General features: G+C 36.3%; 2 protein-coding genes across 2 annotated transcripts in view; both read right to left on the reverse strand.

Annotated features, from left to right (window-relative positions):
- Positions 1–4,269, reverse strand: part of LOC131804460 (uncharacterized) — a 4,293-nt gene extending 24 nt beyond the window's left edge. Inside the window, exon 1 of the mRNA XM_059127381.1 lies at positions 1–4,269. This exon is cut by the window's left edge and continues 24 nt beyond it. Coding sequence (XP_058983364.1) covers positions 1–4,269 — 4,269 coding nt within the window.
- The window catches only part of LOC131803846 (uncharacterized), an 8,549-nt gene extending 1,581 nt beyond the window's left edge, over positions 1–6,968 (reverse strand). Inside the window, exon 1 of the mRNA XM_059125615.1 lies at positions 6,355–6,968. The gene's annotated coding sequence lies outside the window, so the exon portion shown is untranslated. The remainder of the gene's footprint in view (positions 1–6,354) is intronic.
- Between the last annotated feature and the right edge of the window lie 12,997 nt (positions 6,969–19,965).

The raw sequence follows: 19,965 nt of genomic DNA on the forward strand, positions 1-19,965 counted from the left end.
TTTATGGATGGGGCGCGAAATTGTCCCATTCTGAGTTTTCAAACTCACGACCCTAACGCGACCATCATGACCTCGGTGCAATTCTATAACGCGGCCTAGTCGCCATTCATTCGATGCTATTGAGTCAGTATGAAGAACCACTAGGTCATTTATCCGCAGGTCGTCCTGAGCCTGCTTCCACTTTGTGCGCTTGTGTAGCTCCCTTATATATTCTGATTTCCAACGTCTGCAGAATTCCTGTGTAATGAACCTCAACCGTCGCCAGCGGTTTTGCATCGACATTTTCTCCCTCTGTTCTGGTTCAGCGGTAGAAAGCAGTGAGCTTCCGATGAGAAAGTGCCCGGGAGTAAGAGCGCCAAAGTCATCGACATTGTTAGACAAAGGGGTAAGAGGCCTCGAATTGAGGCAACTTTCGATATTGGCAAGAATTGTGGCAAATTCTTCAAAGGTGTGTTTGATCTGACCTGAGATCTTTTTTAAGTGTGCTTTACAACTTTTTACGCCCGCCTCCCAAAGCCCACCCATGTGGGGCGCTGCAGCAGGTATAAAGTGCCATTCTAATTTTTGGAATCCGTACTTTACCACGGCTTCGTCTTTCAGCTCTGAGACAACTTTTGTGAAATTAGCTCGAAGCTCTCGATCGGCACCAACGAAATTTTTGCCGTTATCCGAATAAATGTGATGAGGACAACCCCGTCGAGACACAAAACGAGACAACGCAGCTAAGAAGGCGGGGGTGGAAAGATCGCTTACAGGTTCCAAGTGGATGGCCTTTGTGACAAAGCAAACGAATAAGCATATGTATCCCTTGGATATACGACACCCACGACCGTTAAAGGTTTTAATTTCAAATGGCCCAGCAAAGTCTACGCCTGAGGTGGCAAATGGTCTGCTGAAGGTTGTCCTCTCAGGAGGAAGAGCCGCCATAAGCTGAACTTGACGCCTCTTCTGAGCCATTATACATCGTACACACTTCCTGTAGCGAGTTTTCACAAGATTTCTTCCTCTTATTATCCAGCACTCGAGTCTAGTCGTAGCCAAAGTTAGCTGTATGCCGCCATGATTCGTTTGCCTATGAATATGGTCGACGTAGAGCTCAGCGAACCTGCTACTATATGCCAAGATAATTGGATACCGCTCGTCATACGACAGAGATAGAGCATTGCCTAAACGTCCGTTCGCTCGGATAAGCTGGTGTTCGTCGAGAAAAGGATTGAGAGACAAGAGAGTGCTGCCAGATTCTAACTTTAATTTCTTATTGAGGCAATCGAATTCCTGGGGAAAGTGAATTCTCTGAGAGATGGACATCAATCGGTAACGAGCGAAACGTATCTCCTCTGCCGACAACCTAATGTTGTCAAATTGAGACAATTTCTTTGTATTCGGATGAGTTCGACGGACAAAGCGGAAAATGTAAGCTATAGCATGAATAGCTGTAGAAAAATGAGAAAATCGGTCCAAAACGTCATGTTGAACAGCGGATTGGGCAAGATGCACTTTAGTCGGTTTTGATTCGAGGGTGGTTTCCGGTATAATTATGCCTGAGGGCCATTCCTTCATGTCCAATGTGAGCCAACTTGGTCCGTGCCACCACATATGACACTCCTTTAGCTCTAAAGGAGTCCGCCCCCGGGTTGCCAAATCTGCAGGGTTATCGTATGTTGGTACATGACGCCAATCACCACCAATCTTTTCCTGGATAGTTGACACCCTGTTAGCAACAAAGGTTGTCCAGCTATATGACGGTTTTTTGAGCCAAGACAGTACGATGGTCGAGTCAGACCAGGCTATCAAAGGGGCTTTAGGAAGCTCTAATTGTGGGACTACTGAATCTACCAATTCAGCAAGAAGAAGAGCACCGCAGAGCTCCAAACGAGGTAACGACGTCTTTTTCAATGGGGCCACCTTGGATTTAGCCACAAGCAAATTCGAGACAACAGACATTCCAACTTCTACCCTCAGGTATAGTGCCGCTGCATATGCTGACTCCGATGAGTCGCAAAATCCATGTAACTCTATTTTGCAATCAGGCGAATATTCTACCCAGCGAGGAATATTAATTTGTCCAATTGCCTCAGAATTCGAGACAAAAGTTTTCCAATTTATATACGCGAGTGGCTTTAAAGGATCGTCCCATCCAATGTCATCAAGCCATAATTGTTGCATCAGAATTTTTGCTGTTACAACGATGGGCGAAAGCCATCCCAAAGGGTCAAAAACTTTGGCGATAATCGAAAGTACCTGTCTTTTAGTATAAGAACTTTTATCTTCGATTTTGTCCATGACGAAATAAAAAGAGTCGCAGGACGCGTTCCAGCGAATACCTAACGTTTTCGCCGAACTTTTGTCGCCCAATTCAAGAAATTCATTATTCAGAAGGTCACACCGAGGCAGACCCTTAATAATTTCTTTGGAATTCGATGTCCATTTTCTTAGTTCGAACCCTGCGGTTTTAAGAATATTTATAAGAGATTCTCTTGCCTCAATTCCTTCGGAAATAGTATGTACGCCGACTAAAGCATCATCAACGTACATATTGTTCCGCAATATCTTAGAGCCAACTGGGAAACGATGTTCTTCATCATCTGCAAGCTTTAAAAGCGTCCTAAGGGCTAAATAGGGAGCGCAATTGACGCCAAACGTCACAGTCTTCAACTGATAATCAGTCAGGTCATTTTCTGGGGATGATCTGTACAGTATCCTCTGATATTTTGTATGTTTAGGATTTACCCAAATCTGACGATACATTTTAGTAATATCAGCGTTAAAGACAAACTGATATATTCTCCAATTCAGCACCAACGAAACAATATCTTTTTGAAGTGTAGGGCCAACATATAAAGCATCATTCAGACTTCTTCCCTCCACTGAGGGACAAGAGACATTAAACACGACTCTTAGTTTAGTCGTTGCACTTTCTGGCTTGAAAACGCCAGGATGAGGCAAATAATAACAGTCCTGATAGTCTACTAACCCTTCCACCTTTTCCATATGTCCCAAAGACAAATATTCCAACAGGACATTGTCATAATCAATCTTTCGCTCGGGATTTCGCGCAAGTGACGTCTCGTTGCGCAAAAATTGTGAAAGGGCGACATATCGACTTGATTTGGAGGAAAATGAAAAGGGTAAATTCGACCGGAAAGGTAAGTCCACTGTATACCTCCCATCAGGACTTCGAATAGTAGTTGATACGTAAATTTCCTCACATCTACGGTCATCATCTGAGACAACAGGTATTCTGGGAACCTCCTCAATCTCCCAGAATTTTGCCAATTGATCTTTTACCGCCACCCTAGTGCAATGGGAAACACTGACTCTCTGACGATTGCCCAAATTTGTCGCTGGGCCGGTCAATATCCACCCAAAGACTGTCTCCTGAGCCAACAAAGAACCCATAATATCCTTTTTCACTCCATTTAGCAAAATAATAGGATAAACGTTTCCACCAAGTAAGATATCAACTGGTGCACTTTGGTAAAATTCCGGATCAGCCAAATCCAGACCCGGCAACTTATCGATGGAGATTTTATCCAAAGGCTGCGTAGGAATATCTCCAGTTATCTCTGGGACAACAAATGCCTCTAAATCTAGAGAAAAAGTACTCTTTAGCGATCCAATCGTGACTGAGGCAATTTTGGTACACCTGGCCAAGTGTCCACCACCCATTCCGGAAATATCGGCGTATACAGAAGTTGTTGGTAGCTTCAGCTTTTTCTGCATGCGTGAGGAAATAAAAGTGTCGTCCGAACAAGGGTCAATTAATGCACGGATTTTGAACGAAGTCCCGTTTTTTAAAATGTTTACCCATGCCGTGGCAAGCATAGTTTTATTCGACACAGATGTGTGAAAATTTCGTCCATTTGTTGTTGGAGCAGATGATAAATTTTTAATCGACATAGACAACTGAGGCAGACTGGGACTTCCATTTACATCAGAGCCAATAGTTTGAGCGTTGCTTTCCTTGTGCAAAAGTATATGATGTTTAGCTTTGCACTTTGTACAACCTTGATTGTTGCATTTTGCTGCTCTATGACCCTGTGTCAAACAATTTATACATTTGTTCTGTCGCTTTACTACATTTAACCTGCCCCTAAAATCCATGCTCAAGAATCTTGGACAAGATTTCAAATAATGAGAACCTCTACACAAATTACATTTGTTCTCGTTTACTTTAGTGTGATGAACCTTAAAATTTTTGGGCTTATCGAATTGGGTAAACTTTTGCCGAGGTCCCTGATTCTGTTGAGCCATATTTGAGGAAGTCATATCTGATACGCTCTCCAAGGACTGAAATCTCTCAGTGAGAAACTTATTTAAATCCTCCCAACAAGGCAATTCTGTTTTCTTTACCAATGACTGTTCCCATAGAGACAGAGTTAACTTGGGCATCTTAGAAGAACATTGGTAAACAAAAATTGGATCCCATGACTTTACGTCAATTTTGTATAGCTCCAGAATCGAAATACAATTTGTCACATCTCGCTGCAATTTTTTGAGACAGCTTGCAGTTTCTTGCCCACAATGAGCCAAATTAAACAAGATTCTTAATTGAGAATTTATCAAGATTCTTTTATTCTCGTACTGGTTACGTAGGTTGTCCCAGGCAATTGTAAAACCTTCCGCCGATAAAGGAATATGACGATTTATCTCTCTGGCTTCTCCGCTCGTTTTTTGAAAAAGATGGTAGAGCTTCTCTACCGCGCTGAGCCTTTTATTATTTATGTAAATTGCCGTGAATAAATCACGAAAACCGGGCCATGATATATAATCCCCTTCAAAAATTTCAGTATCGCACGGTGGAACCGCAATTGAGGAAGACGACTTCTGATTAGTACTGCTTGGGACAACCTTAACTTTTTCTTTCATATCTCCTAGGAGACTTATACATTTTATATAGCTCTGATGAGCAAGTTTCTTTTTCATTTTGATGACATCTTTATTCTTCTTCATACATTCGTGGTCCTCGGTACATGTTTTGTACGTGCCCTTCCATTCGGACCACAATTTCTGAAGCTCCACTATCTCAGCCTCAATCGCTGAGTCATTATAAATTGAGGCATCAGATTCCACAAGGTTTTCCTCGAAGGATGTGATTTCATCACATTGAAGCAAAAAGTCTTCCATCACAATTTTTGACTAAAAGTCGAGAGACAAAAATGATAACCGAGACAAAAAATATTGGCTTTCTGAACGTATTCAAAAAACGATAAATTTAATTGCCAATATGCGACAAAAAATATCTTAGAACCAAAGTGTGTCACCAGTTCACCAAATGAATGTCCTATTTTATCCCAATATTCTTAAAAAATATTGTGAAGTACTCCTAAGTCAATGAGTCAATGAGAAAATGTCCACAGCTTTCAATTTATCGCTCCTCTTTGTCTGAACTAAACTTCAGATCTCCAAATGAGTAAACTTGTGGTTTCAAATAATCTCCAAAAACAACCGACAAAGATCCTCAATAATTTATTTTTATCATAATCGAATTGTACAGCATTAAAAAATATTATGCCATTTCGCAATTCTGGTTGGGACAATTTTACAAATTTTCAGAAAATTCAAAACTTCCGATATTTTTTTTCCAACCGCAGGTGTAGAAGCGTACAACAGTTTTCCAATAAACTAAACTTCCACTTCGCAAGATGCTGTCTTCAATACTGTTTCCAAAAACAGCTTCCAATTTACTGTTGAGAAACACAGCGCTCCAAAAAAAATATGTTTCCAATGAGACATAGAGCCAATGATACAATTAGAATTTCTCTACTTCAACCACTTTCTTCAATAATGGTTATGCCCAAATCCAAATTCAAAAATATTTATTTGCCTTTGCTTGCTTTACTTGTCTTTCCATTAGAACAAGAAATCTGTCAACCTCGCACGACATATAGAAAACCGTAAGGCAATAACAAAAAACAACACGATGGTTGTGAGCAGGCACAACAACTACCTGCATTCAATGAGGCAAAATCATAAACGCATTGCTTCAATGTTAAACAACAACAATAGCAACAGAGGCAGCGCACCACGCATTTAACTGCACGCCAGCAGCACTGTCAGCGCACAAGCAGTGAACCAACATTCAGCAAAAACAACAATGTTTACCAGGGTCCAAAATCTCCAACGAGAGCGACCAACAATGCAGGCAAACGAAAAAAGTGCCGGTTCAACATACAACAATAACAACAGGGTAGGGAATCAAAAAAAAAAACCGTAGCAACGGTATATCGGATGGTGATCATCTACGTTTTCACACAATTTTGTAATAATTAATTTACAAAATTTTCTTCAAATACCCAAGCAGCCGAGCCAATTTATATCACACAGTTTTTTAAAAATAATTTGTGTACTCACTGTTCCAATATTCCTTTTTCCCTTGTTGTAGTTTTTATCGACGGCTTTTGAAGGACCAATGTTTGGGTCAATCACCCAACTTACAAAAGCTGACCACCACGAAAGGAACTTTCCGGGTCAGCTCGGTCTGCCCACACTTGTCTCCTTTGGTCCGCTGGAATGACCGTGATGTGTCCCTGTTGGCTTTCACGCTTTGAGGCAACTAAAATGCGTGTTCTTGTTCAGCACGAACCACCTTTTCCCAACAATAAGTTGACACACAGGTTCAGTTTCACTGCACTTTTATTTGGTATAATATTCAAATAGTTTTATAAAATATATTTTGGCACATGCCAATTTAGCTTGTTGGGTCAACGAAACAAAAAATTCTACTGAACTCTTCCTCTCTCTTTGCGGTGTTTTGCCTTTTGGTGGTTGTTCTTACACTGACGATGCTAATGCGGCTGTGTGCATTCTATGACTACAACTATTTCTTTTTGTTTTTCATACACGCAAAAAAGTAGCAACAAAGAGAGAGGTAGAGTCAGAGACAACAAAAAACGAAGTCGGCATCATCCATCGCCGTAATAATTGGGAGTGGAAAACGCATTTGCAAGTGTTGCAATGTAGCGTTTTCGTGCATAAACAATAATAATAATAATAATAATAATAATAATAATAATAACAATAATCATAATAATAACAATAATAATAATAATAATAATAATAATAATAATAATAATAATAATAATAATAATAATAATAATATATTAATAATAATAATAATAATAATAATAATAATAATAATAATAATAATAATAATAATAATAATAATAATAATAATAATAATAATAATAATAATAAGTTGCCAGACAAAGTTGGCTGATAAATTCCATATTCACAGTAGATCTTTTGCTGAGAAGAATATTAAGACGTACCAAATTTTTTCATAAGCCATTACAATATTCAAATACGAAACTTAAAAAAAAATCGGTGAATAATGTAGCTAAAATCATCAATATAGCGAGGTACAATTATATGGGGCTATACCAAAATATGGACCTGCACAGACACTTTTCTGTCATAGGTTGTAGTATCTATTACGAACTTCAAATACCAAATGTGAAACAATTCCGGTGAAAAAATGTCGCTAAAATCATCAAAGTACCGAATATCGGGAGGTACCGTTATATAAGAGCTATACAAAGACGTGGACCTGCACAGACAATTTTCTGTCAAAAGGTGTAGTATTTGTTACGAACTTCAAATACCAAATTTGAAACAATTCCGGTGAAAAAATGTCGCTAAAATCATCAAAATACCGAAAAAAGACGTGGACCTGCACAGACAATTTTCTGTCTTAGGCTGTAGTAACATTAAATAGGGACTATAGCAAAACGTGGATCTACATGGCCCATTTTTTATACAAAAAGTCCGGCAGAATAATATATATTTGAGTAAAATTTTATCAATCAACTTCATTTCGTTCGAAGGCTAGAGTGATTTCCCCAGATGGACCGACGAACGGACATCGACATAGAATTTTATGCTGATCAAGAATATATATTACGTTGTTGGGTCTAAAATGTGTATTTCGAGGTGTTACGATGGGAATGACAAACTTAATATACATATATAATATAAGAAAAATCGTTGATTTCTTTTGCAACTTAAACTGTTAACAATTACGATCCGTTGTGGGGGAAGTACCACAAGGATAGACGGAATATACGTATGTGTGAAATTTGAAGAGAATCAGGCGCTTATTTCACATTTTACAAGAGTTATAATTTTTCAAAATTTGACCTTTTGTTGGGGAGGTTCTTGATGGAGTGGATATTTGATATTTGTTAATTTTGCACCGGAACTAACACTGACACGAATATTGTGCAATGATTTTCTGTCTATGCAGTATGAACAATCTTCCTTTAATATTGGAAAAATCATTTCGTATTTTCTTAAATCACGTAATCCGCATAAGAAAATGTGCGGAGTTAATTACTATTTAATAATGTTTTTTTTGTTTTTTTTTTTGTTTTTTTTTTACTATAATACCCTCACGCATTGTGTAAAACAAAGCGGGAAAATATTTTGTGAAAGAGAAAATTATGCAACAACATTTTAATTTTAAAAATACTGAAATATATTGGTTAAATAATTTTTAAAATCTTCTTTTATATATCATGATGTAACATTTAATTTTATACAATAATTTTAATATAATAATAATAATTTGTATTCTACATACCGGATTCTATATACCGGATATTCCCGCAGTGCTAATTGGCCTATCTAGATGAAGGGATTACCTGTACACATCATATCTCATGTTGAATCGTGAGTGTGTGTGGATCCTTGCTATGGTAATAAATACCAACACATTATTTGAGCAATGATATGACCAACATGTTTGTCGGAATATTATGCGGATTTAGAATGAAATGACTATTGCAACATTTCCTAAAGTGGACAGTAATAATGTCAAGTGGTTTCGTTTCATTTGATATGGGTCGTGAATAGTAAGATCTTGCAATGAAAGTACTTCTTTCGATATTGCATTTGTTAAGCATTCGATATATCATCCTTTCCGCTCTCTTTGTGGTTTAGTCTTCACTGAAAAGAAAAACATTTGATTCCTCTGCAGTGCTATCCTCTGATAGAAGCATAAAGTATTTCTAAAGAATGAAAAAATATATATTGAATTAAGCAGTAATTAAAAACCTAAAAATTAAAATCTAACACTGAATGTAGAAATGTAATAAAAAACTTCAGTCGGTTTCTCATATTCGTAGATGTTAGGTTTATACACCACTAAACGAAAGTTCTTCTTCAATTCGCATGAAATGTATATGTTTTTTCATTTAACGTTTAGTAGAGATGCACATATATAGTCCATCTTCTTACATCTTGCTTCCCATTTAAAACTTACATAAATTTGATAAAAATCAAGTAAAAAAGCTGTAAGTTCGGACGGGCCGATCTTTGAAACAATTTTGGCAAATTTTCAAAAATAAAAAAAAATAAAACAAGTAAGCAAAGGCTATAGTCGTGCGGGGCCGACCATGTGATACCCTACAGCACTACAATATGTGAGAAGCCCCCTCATGAGCAAGTCCTTTTTGGAAGATTTCGCTTTTGAAATTATGTCACGGAGCACTGAGCACATTTTCCCGATATTTATGCACTCCGTCGTGCTGTTAGTTTTTGTGGTCCATCTTACGGCTAAATAAAATCCAATGGTCATCCAAAATGCCAGAATTCTTCCCTGTGCTTAACTATCTTCTCAGGCATGTCGATTGGCTTCAATTGTGTGATCAGGAATTTTTTTCTGTTGTTGATTCATTTGAACTCCCTAATATTTTGCGATCATCTCCAAAAGCAAGAGGCCCCTCTGTGTCTCCAAATTTAGAGTCATCTATATGATTTGCTTGTCTACGATATTTGGCTATATTCGTCAACGAAATCAGCATAAAAAAGCTAGAAGTTGGCCTATTGTGTATTTCGGATATCGCCTGTAAGTAATGTTGGTATTTTTTCACACAAAAGTAATGGTCCATTCTACCCGCTGTCTAAAATTCTAACTTCATGCAAGATTTCGTGTCCTTTGGTTTCTATTTGTGACCTTTATAACGGATGCAAAATCAGGAACATTTTGAGTTGCTGGTCCATCCCCTAAATATATTGCGGATATATTTGAAAATAATAGACTTAGCCCTTCTGAGCCTAACCCCACCTTTGTCAAAAATTTCGTGAGTATCGAACAAGAATTGCAATCTGTATATAAATAATAACCCCAACCTGTGTTGTAAAGTGCAAAAATATTACAAATTATACACTTCAATATTATAAGCCAAATTGAAAAAATCGCATGCGATAAGAAATATGAAAAAATTTAAAAAATGTCACAAAATACTACAAAATACATATTATCATCATTATTGACATCTTTTTGTGCGATTTTTTTAGATTTTATACTTTTATGCCCAAAGCTCATTCTAAATTTACAAAATGTATCAAAATCGCTCCAGCCATTCTGGAGATATAAGCATTCTAGCTAACATCCCCTTCCTTTGTATATATACATTTTATATATTTCGCTATATATATCCGATATATTTACTATCGGCATCTAAGTAACGGTCAGAATTGGACTGTTCGTCTATTTGTGATTTCGCCGCATTAAAAATATTCGCGGTTTAATGGAAAATTTGACTTTTATTTAACACAAATGTTGTGGCCTATTTCATCCACTAAATATTACCCGATGACCATCAAAATTGGAAGGCCCAGCCTTAAGCTCTATCCACATGCTAACTTTCGCTTCGATTGGTCTATAATTGTCACCTATAGAGCAACTGCAAAATCAGGAAATTTTTCAGTTTTTGGTCCATTTCAACCCTTAAATATTATGCGATCATCTCCAAAAGAAATAGGGTTCTATTCTGGTCTTAACCCCACCTACATTTTAAATTTCGTGAATATCGGGCCATAATTGCGACCTGTAGAGTGATTACAAATTAACATGGACAGACGGACAGACGGACGGACGGATATACATAGCTAGATCGACTCAGCTCGGCGAGCTAGGAAGATCCATATATATTTTCTTATGTGGGAAACCAATATTTCGTGGTGTTACATAATTTTTGGCCCAATCAAACTTATAATACCCCCAACACATAGTGTTATAGGGTATAAAAATCCGTTAAAAGTTCTGTTAAAATCTTAAAAATACTGAATTTAGCCATTATATTAGGGTCAATACGAAGACGTGAAATACAATATTGAAATACAAAACGTTATAAAATCTGGTAAATAATGCAACTAAAATCATCAAAATACGAATATCGGGAGGTACCGTTAAATTGGGGCTATACGAGGACGTGGACCTGCACAGACAATTTTCCGTCATAGGCTGTAGTACCCATTACGAACTTTAAATACCAAATTTGAAACAATACCGGTGAATAATGGCGCTAAAATCATCAAAGTACCGAATATCGGGAGGTACCGTTATATGGGGGCTATATAGAGACGTGGACTTGCACAAACAATTTTCTGTCATAGGCTGTAGTACCCATTACGAACTTCAAAAACCACATTTAAAACAGTTCCGGTAAATAATGTCGCTTAAATCACCAAAACAACGAAAAAGGGAGGTACCATTATATGGGGTACATCACCCATTTTCAATAATATACATTTGATTAAAATTTTATCAACCTACTTCATTTCGTTCGGAAGCTATAGTGATTTCCACAGACGTATAGACGGAGAGACTGACGGACATCGCTAAATCGACATAGAATTTTATGTTGATCAAGATACATATACTCTGTGGGTCTAAAATGTATATTTCGGAATGGCAAACTTAATATACCCTCCATTCTATGGTGGAGGGTATAAAAATTAAATTTGGATTGACACGGATATTATATACACCTTATATAGGTTAACCTCCGACAAATTTGCCAAATTTGCTGTAAATTGTTAGCATGTGTTCCCATTATATAAGAAACAACCTATCATAGAACAGCAAATATAGGTCAGGGTTTCCCTATAGTCCCCATTTAACTGTGCCTCCAGATATTCCACTGTTGCGCGTACGATCATTGCATGCTTATCCGAAGTTTATTATTATTTATTATTATTATCTATTTTTATCCGGCCTGAAAATTTGTTCTAAAATTTTGAAGCTAGTTACTCGATGTTAGATACTCAATAAAAATAGTCAATACAGGTTCTTAAGGAATCTTAAAACATTTCACAAATTTTTGCAATGAGTAGAGCTATAAGTTTGTTTTGATTTTTTTTAACTGACAAAAATACAGAAACCAAACACTTTATTTTTCTCACTTGCGCTCCCTCTGGCTTAAGAATGTGGAATTCAAAGTAGAAATACTCGCGTATGTAGGAAACGCTTGCAGTAACTCCGACAATTAGTTTTTTTGTGAAATAGAGTTGTATATTAAATATGTTCGACCGAGCACTATGACAAAAAGTGGTTTCCAATTTGGATCAAAAAATCTTTTTTCATTGTAATAGGTTTCAATATTTTTATGCCCTCCATTATAGTGTGGAGAGTATATTAAGTTTGTTATTTCGTTTGTAACACCTCGAACTATACATTTTAGACGCCAAATATATATTTCGATTTAGCGATGTCCGTCCGTCTGTTTAAATCACTCTAGCTTCCGAATGAAATGAAGTAGATTGATAAAATTTTACTCAAATGTGTATTATGTCTGCAGGACTTTTGAAAATGGGAGATGTGGGTCCACGTTTTGGTATAGCCACATATACTTGTACCTCCCTTTTTCGTTGTTTTGGCGATTTGAGCGACATTATTCACCGGAACTGTTTTAAATTTGTTTTTTGAAGTTCGTAATGGGTACAACAGCCTCTGACAGAAAATTGTTTGTGCAAGTCCACGTCTTCATATAGCACCCATATAATTGTACCTCCCAATTTTCGGTATTTTGATGATTTAAGCGACATTATTCACCGGAATTGTTTCAAATTTGGTGTTTGAAGTTCGTAATGGATACTACAGCCTATGACAGAAAATTTTCTGTGCAACTCCACGTCTTCGTATAGCCCCAATATAACGGTACCTTCCTATATTCGGAATTTTGATGATATTATCTACATTATTCACCGAATTTTTTATTCAAGTTTTGCAATTGAATATTGTAATGGTTTATGACAAAAGTTGCCTATGCAGGTCACCGTCGTCGTATAGACCCTAATATAAGGGCTACAATCGGTATTTTTAAGATTTTAACAGAATTTTTAAAGGATTTTATTTGGTTGAAAATTGCCAAAATCGTTCCAAATGGGAAGAGATATTCAAAGATCGGCCCGGCCCAACTTACAGTTTTTTTACTTGCTTTTCTAATAGTCATTAGGTATGATATCCTTTGTGGGTAACGAAACAACATTTGAAGTTGCAGTTATATTTCCGCGTTTTTTCCTTTCTCGATCTCTGGGATTTTGTGCTCGTTGGTGATATTCCTTTTAATGTGCTCGTTACTCTGGAAGTGGATGGAGTTAAAATGTGTTTTTTTTTCTGCGGTGTTACGTTGTTGTGTAAATTGTGCCGTAGGTGTTAGCCTCTCGTTAAAATCCCTTTATAGTGTATAGAATTACTTGGCAGCAGCCTCAAAATAATGCTGCGTTTACAGTACCGACATTTATTTCACTTCAACATGCAGATGTGACAGAAGAAACTTAATTGCCATTTGTAAAACATCTACGTTTTACTAGTGACAGATATATAACTGTCCGGAAAAGAGCGTAGAACCGTTGATTATTGATCTACTTTTTTATTAGAGTGCAATGTAATCTGCATTTAACTTCACTTTGGTCAAAAGAAACAAAATAAAGTTAAAGATTATTAAAAACTTTAACCTAAATACTGATACATGTTTGTTGTCTAGACACTCACGAAAATCTAAACATGGTAATTACATCCTATTAAAATGTTTAATTAGAATAAGGATGAGATCCAACGTCAATTCATATCTAAACATCTGAAATAATTATTAACCATTGAGACAGGACAACTACTCTGGGTGATATTGTCGTCTTAATAGTGTTTATTCGCGATGTCTTTGTCAATCTCTGAACATATTGTGACGATAATTGAAAAATAAATAAGAATGTTGAATTGCTATTTTTAATTGGATTTTACTGCCCAAATTCCTTTTTTAGTATATTTACATTTTGATACATTTTTATTAATTTATTTAATTCCGCTTTGTAAAATTGGATGTTGCGGACCTTATTACCTCAAAAAGAAAAAATTGTTTCAAAATTCTTTGTTTGGTGTAAAAGCAAAATTTATTCATAAATTGTTAATACATACATGGGGACTATACAAATATGAGAACATACATAGACAACAGTCTACTACAGTGAAAGTTTGAAGAACCAAATGAAACAATTTCGTAAAAAATTGTTTTCATCGTTTCAATACGTAAGTATCGCCCGTATACTTGTAGTGCTATCTAGTATTGACAATTATTGCTGTTCTTCTTTGTGCAACAAATATTTTCGACTCTAAATCTACTCTGTATATTTAAAACCCCTACAAGTCCATACGCCTGTATCGGAAATTATATTAAATTTTGCGATATTCGAGGTTTCACCCAAATCGGATACATTCCTTGCTTTCTATTAAATACATTTTCTCCTCATTTGATAAGAATATTACGGCGCACATTGTTTCAACCAAATTCCGTTAACGAACGCACTAACCAATCAAATGTTTTGAAACTGAGTTTGTCCAAAGAGGATGAACCTAATTTTTAACGTATTCATTAATTTATTTCCTCTGCAGATATAAAGCTGAGGGTATCAAAACTACTTTATCTATAAAATCATAAGTTTCATTCTATGAGTATTTCTCTAGAAAATCTGTCTTTTAATGTCAGAAATGCTCATTATTTTATTGACTTCAGTATTTACTCAAAATGTGGTAAAAATAAAAAATATGACAACTTCATAATATTTAATAAAAACTAATTTATTAGCGGTTAGTGGTTTCATGTCGAGCTTGTAAAGGTAATTAATTAGTCGTTTACTGTTATGTGAAGTGTCAAACGGAAATGTTTAATAAAATTCAACTAAAAACTAATTCAAAAACAAAAAGTTATGATCGTATTTTTCGAAGGATACATGTGGCATGTATCGCATATCCCAATATAATACCATAACAATATTTTTATACCCTCCACCAGTGTACAGGGTGAGATACAAAAAACTGCAACAAAAAGTCAAACACCATAATTTGTAGCTTTTTAAAATTTTATTGAATGGAAGAAAAAAGTGACGGAAATAGCATCAAATTTTAGAATGAGTTCAGATTTGTTCGAATTGGTCACCTTGTGCACGAATTATGGCCTTCAAACGGCCAATGAAACCGTCACACGCTGCCCGAAAGTTGCTCTGCGGTATTTTGGCCTATTCCCGGCGAAGCGCTTGCTTGAGGTGATCGACACTTTGATATTTTTTAGTGCCAACCTTCCTTCCCAAAATACTCAAGACACCATAGTCCAACGGATTGGTATCCGGAGATTTTGGTGGCCATTGTGCGCTGGAAATGAAGCGAGGAACCTCATTTTGTACCCATTTTTGGGTGACGCGATGGTTCTGATTCCTATTGGAATGTCCAAGTTTTGCGGCCAAAATGTTTGCTTGACCAAGGCTTTAATACACCCTCCAGAATATTTTCGCTATAATATTCGACATTTATTCCGATGCCACGGTCGATTAATACGAGCGGTGGGCGACCACACAATCACCATGGCCGGCGCTTGAGTTCTGGTGGCCAACAGAAGGTGCACATTTTCAGCTGACCTCTTTGGCAAGTAAACACGATCATTTTGTGTATTAACAAACTGCTGGACAACGAATGTTTTATAATCGGAGGAATTTCGGCAGTTTATCACTTTCGGCCAAGCGAAGCAACTCTTTAGTTCTTTTGAGTCTATTATCTTTCCCTAAGTTCTTGCTCTTTTTGGAATTTCAATGGCTTTGCCTTGAGCTCATTTTTCAATATTTGCCGAATGGAATATTGCGATATGTTGATCTCACGAGTCATTTTTCGGCCATTGCGACGCGGGTTTCAAACAAGTCGCTTCTTTACTTTTCGAACCATTTCTGCTGTTGTTGCTGTTTTCTTCCGTCCACTTCCTTGACGTCAGGCTCCGCTACCAGTATCACGGTAACGAGCGATGGTACGAGACACAAAAGATTTATTCACATTTAAATGCTGGAGTGCTCTAACGATAGCCACTTGTGGTTTTCCAGCCAAATATAAAGAAATCACACTGTCACGCTTAAATTCCATCACGAATAACTTTATTTCTGGAAAATTCTCACCAAATTGCTTCATCTCACACTGTATAATAGCCTAGTCTCAAAAGTAGCGTATGTATTTTTTGAAGCTTCTATTATATAGAAATTATTCTTAAATAATAATATGTGCCAAACATTATCATATATTATCTACTTTCCTGAAACGTACAAACATATACACTGGTGGCCAAAACTAAAGCAACTAAAATCTCAAAGACAATAAATGTCCTGTAACTTTTACAAAAATAAACAAATCGTAATTATTTGTCCTGTTTTAAATGAGGTCTTTAATTCACTTTTAAGAAACTAAAAATAACAAGTAAGCAAAGGCTACAGTCGAGCGGGGCCGACCGTTGAATACCCTACAACACTATAATAAACGATACTGTTTATATAGGCGAGATACTCGAAAGAATTCCACAAGATATTGTGACAAATAATAATAGAAAACCATCAGGTTTCGTTCTCTAATGTTCAAATAATAGCAACTTAAACTAATTTGCTCATTTCCAATTTATTGGTAGATGTTGCACTTAAATGGTCTTCCTAGATCTGGAACCAATATTTCCCAAAGACCTATAATCTCTCAGAAGTGGCAAAAGATTAACATATATTATTGGTTTTTGACTGAAACGCATCTATATGAGATACAGACATTTGACTATATTCTTCCACGAAATCAGCCTTAACGAAATAGTCAGAAGTGCGTCTTTCCTTTATTTGTGAATTCTCCAAAAAGTCACTGGAATGGACATTTTTGTATTTTGTCTACAAAAGTTGGCAAACTATTTCACACATTGAATATTTTTGGATGGCCATCCAAAACTGCTTGGCTTTTGCAATGTCCGGTAACCCCCATTCAAATGTGCGTGAGGATCAGGCGATAAATACGACCGGCTGACAATTTTGCAGTTTTTTGGTCCATTTCAACCCCTAAATATATGGCGATCATCTCCAAGAAGAGTAGGCTTCTATTCTGACCCTCATCTTATACCCATGCAAAATTTCGTAAGGATCGACCCATAAATGCGATCTGTATATGATATCCTGATATCTCAACTACTTAGTTTTGTTAGCTGTAGAAATATTACCAAATATTTAATTCAAAATGAAAATATGCCAAAAATATGACAAAATTGAAAAAAATATGAGAAAATTTTACAAAATCAATATTTTCATCTTTAGAGAGATATTTTTATGCGATTTTTTAGCCGTTTTTTCTTTCCTGCAAGAGGTCATTCTGAATTAATGAGAACTGTCGAAATCAGTTCAGCCGTTCTCGACATATAAGGAATCTTTCAAGCATATCTTCTTTGATAGACATATATATCGCACATATTATACTATATATCCGATTTATTGGATGTTAACATCAATGTAAAGGTCAGAAGTAACCTTGTCAGGGCTTTGTGATTTCGCCGGGATTTAAAATATTCGCGGTTTAATGAAAATTTTTGAATTTTTTCAACACAAAAGATATGGTCTATTTTACCCGCTAAATATTATCCGATGACCACCCAAATTGATAGGCTTCTTCCCCGCCCTAAACTCTAGCTACATGCGAAATTCCGCGTCGATTGGTCTACAATTGCGACCCGTATAGCTACTGCAAAATCCGACAATTTTTCAGTATTTGGTCCATTTAAACCCCTAAACATTTGGCGATCATCTCCAAAAGAAATAGGGTTCTATTCTGACCCTAGCCGCACCTCCATTCTAAATTTGGTGAAGATCGGGCCATAATTGCGACCTGTAGAGTGATTACAAATTAACATGGACAGACGGACAGACGGACGGACGGACATACATAGCTAGATCGACTCAGCTCGGCGAGCTAGGAAGATCCATATATACTTTCCTATATGGGAAACCAATATTTCGAGGTGTTACATAAATTCTGGCCCAATCAAACTTATAATACCCCCAACACATAGTGTTGTAGGGTATAAAAATACAAAAATAATTTAGAACGAAAAAAAAATATATGGGAAACTAAAATGACCCAATTTTTGCTTGGTCAAAACTAAAGTAACTTTTTGATTTTTTATTTTGAAATTTTAGCTTGTAGTCGATAGCATCCATTATTTTTGATAGCAGCTGCACACCTACGAGGCATTGAATCTAAAACACACTCAATTTGATCCTTGGGTATGCTTTCCCAGGCACCCCGAATTCTTTGGAAAATGTTGTGCTTATTTGTTTCCGAATTTCGCTTGATCTTCCTGTCTACGATAAACATTGATTTTTGACTCCCGCAACCAATATTTGACAAGTTTTGATGCAAGTTTGGGATCATTGTCATGCTAAAACTCCCAAATGAGCCGAATATTTTACTCAGCATAAGGGAACAACGTGATGTCCAACACATCTTTGTAAACAACACGATCCATAACTTCCTTTAATTCATGGATAGGCCAAGTCCATAGAAAGAAAAGCAGCGCCACGCAAATTTTGACCCTCCTTCATGCTTCACTGTACCTTTGCAACACTGCGGCTTGAGTCCTTCATTTTTTGATCTTCTAACCTTAAAATTTTCCAAGCCTGAGCCTTTAATATTAAACGTAGACTCATCCCAGAATTAAATGTTTTAAATGTTATTATCGTTTCCGAAAGCTTTTCCGATTTTTCAGATATGAATGGATTTTTTGACGGCTTACGGTCATGAAGACCAGCTACCACTACTAGTCTACGCACTGATCTCGAGCTTATATTCAATGATAGCTCTCTCACTAATCCAGTTGAACCCTTAAATGGTTGTTTTTTATTTCTTCACAATTTGTTGATCAGTACGGGCTGAAGATTTTCACGGTCTTCATCCGTTATAGACTCTTACTACTGATCCAGTTTCATAAAACCGACTTAGTATACAAAAATATTTTTGAAATCACTGAAATATTTATGAAATATTTCTCGGAAATCATTTTCTGTGACATGTTGTTGTCATACTCATTGGTAATTTGCTGTTGTATTCATGTACTGTATTTGTTTCAAACCACAGTAAAAACAACTAAAATTGCAGCGGTCATATGAATGTAAAACAGAGTTACTTTTGTTTTGTCCAAGCCAAAATCGTGTTAATTGACTTTACCATACATTATTTTTTATATAAAAATGAATTTTGGTTTTTTGTTTTAGGTTTTTAAAAAGTGAAAAAAGTGCCTAATTTAAAACAAGAAAAAATTTCTCATTTTCTTAATTAAAAAAAAAATAAGAGGGCATGCATTCTTCTTGTAATTTCAGTTGCTTTAGTTTTGGCCACCAGTGTATATCTAATATGCATATCAATGTGAAGACAGTAAATAATGTATTCGAGTCATGCCTCCATTTTGGCTAGACACTGGACAATTCATGTAATCTCCCCTTGACATTACACTAGGAAAAATAAACTGAAAAAATATTTTACTACACCGTCAAGGCAACGTCGAATATTTGTTGTTTTTGCTCAAGCGTCCTGCCTTCAATGTGAATATGAATTCATTCAAGATGTTAAATCCTTTTTTAACAAATGGTGACGTTGAATTGCACAAGGCTTTTGGTTCATGGTGGTTGTCTGTATTTGAGGTCTTGACACATCAACAACTACTCGCACTACTGGGAGGACAAAGAGCAAAAAATTATGGCAATGTGTAGCCGACAGACAAAAACCAATTATAGAAGAACAATTAATGGCATTATTAAACAAAAATAGAACGGCAGACTGTTGGACAAACAGAATTAGTAATGTTTTGACAAACTAGAACAGAGTCCACTAAATACAAACAATATGCGAAA

Source organism: Musca domestica, unplaced genomic scaffold (genome assembly GCF_030504385.1).
Source record: "Musca domestica strain aabys unplaced genomic scaffold, Musca_domestica.polishedcontigs.V.1.1 10, whole genome shotgun sequence".
NCBI classification, from domain to species: domain Eukaryota; kingdom Metazoa; phylum Arthropoda; class Insecta; order Diptera; family Muscidae; genus Musca; species Musca domestica.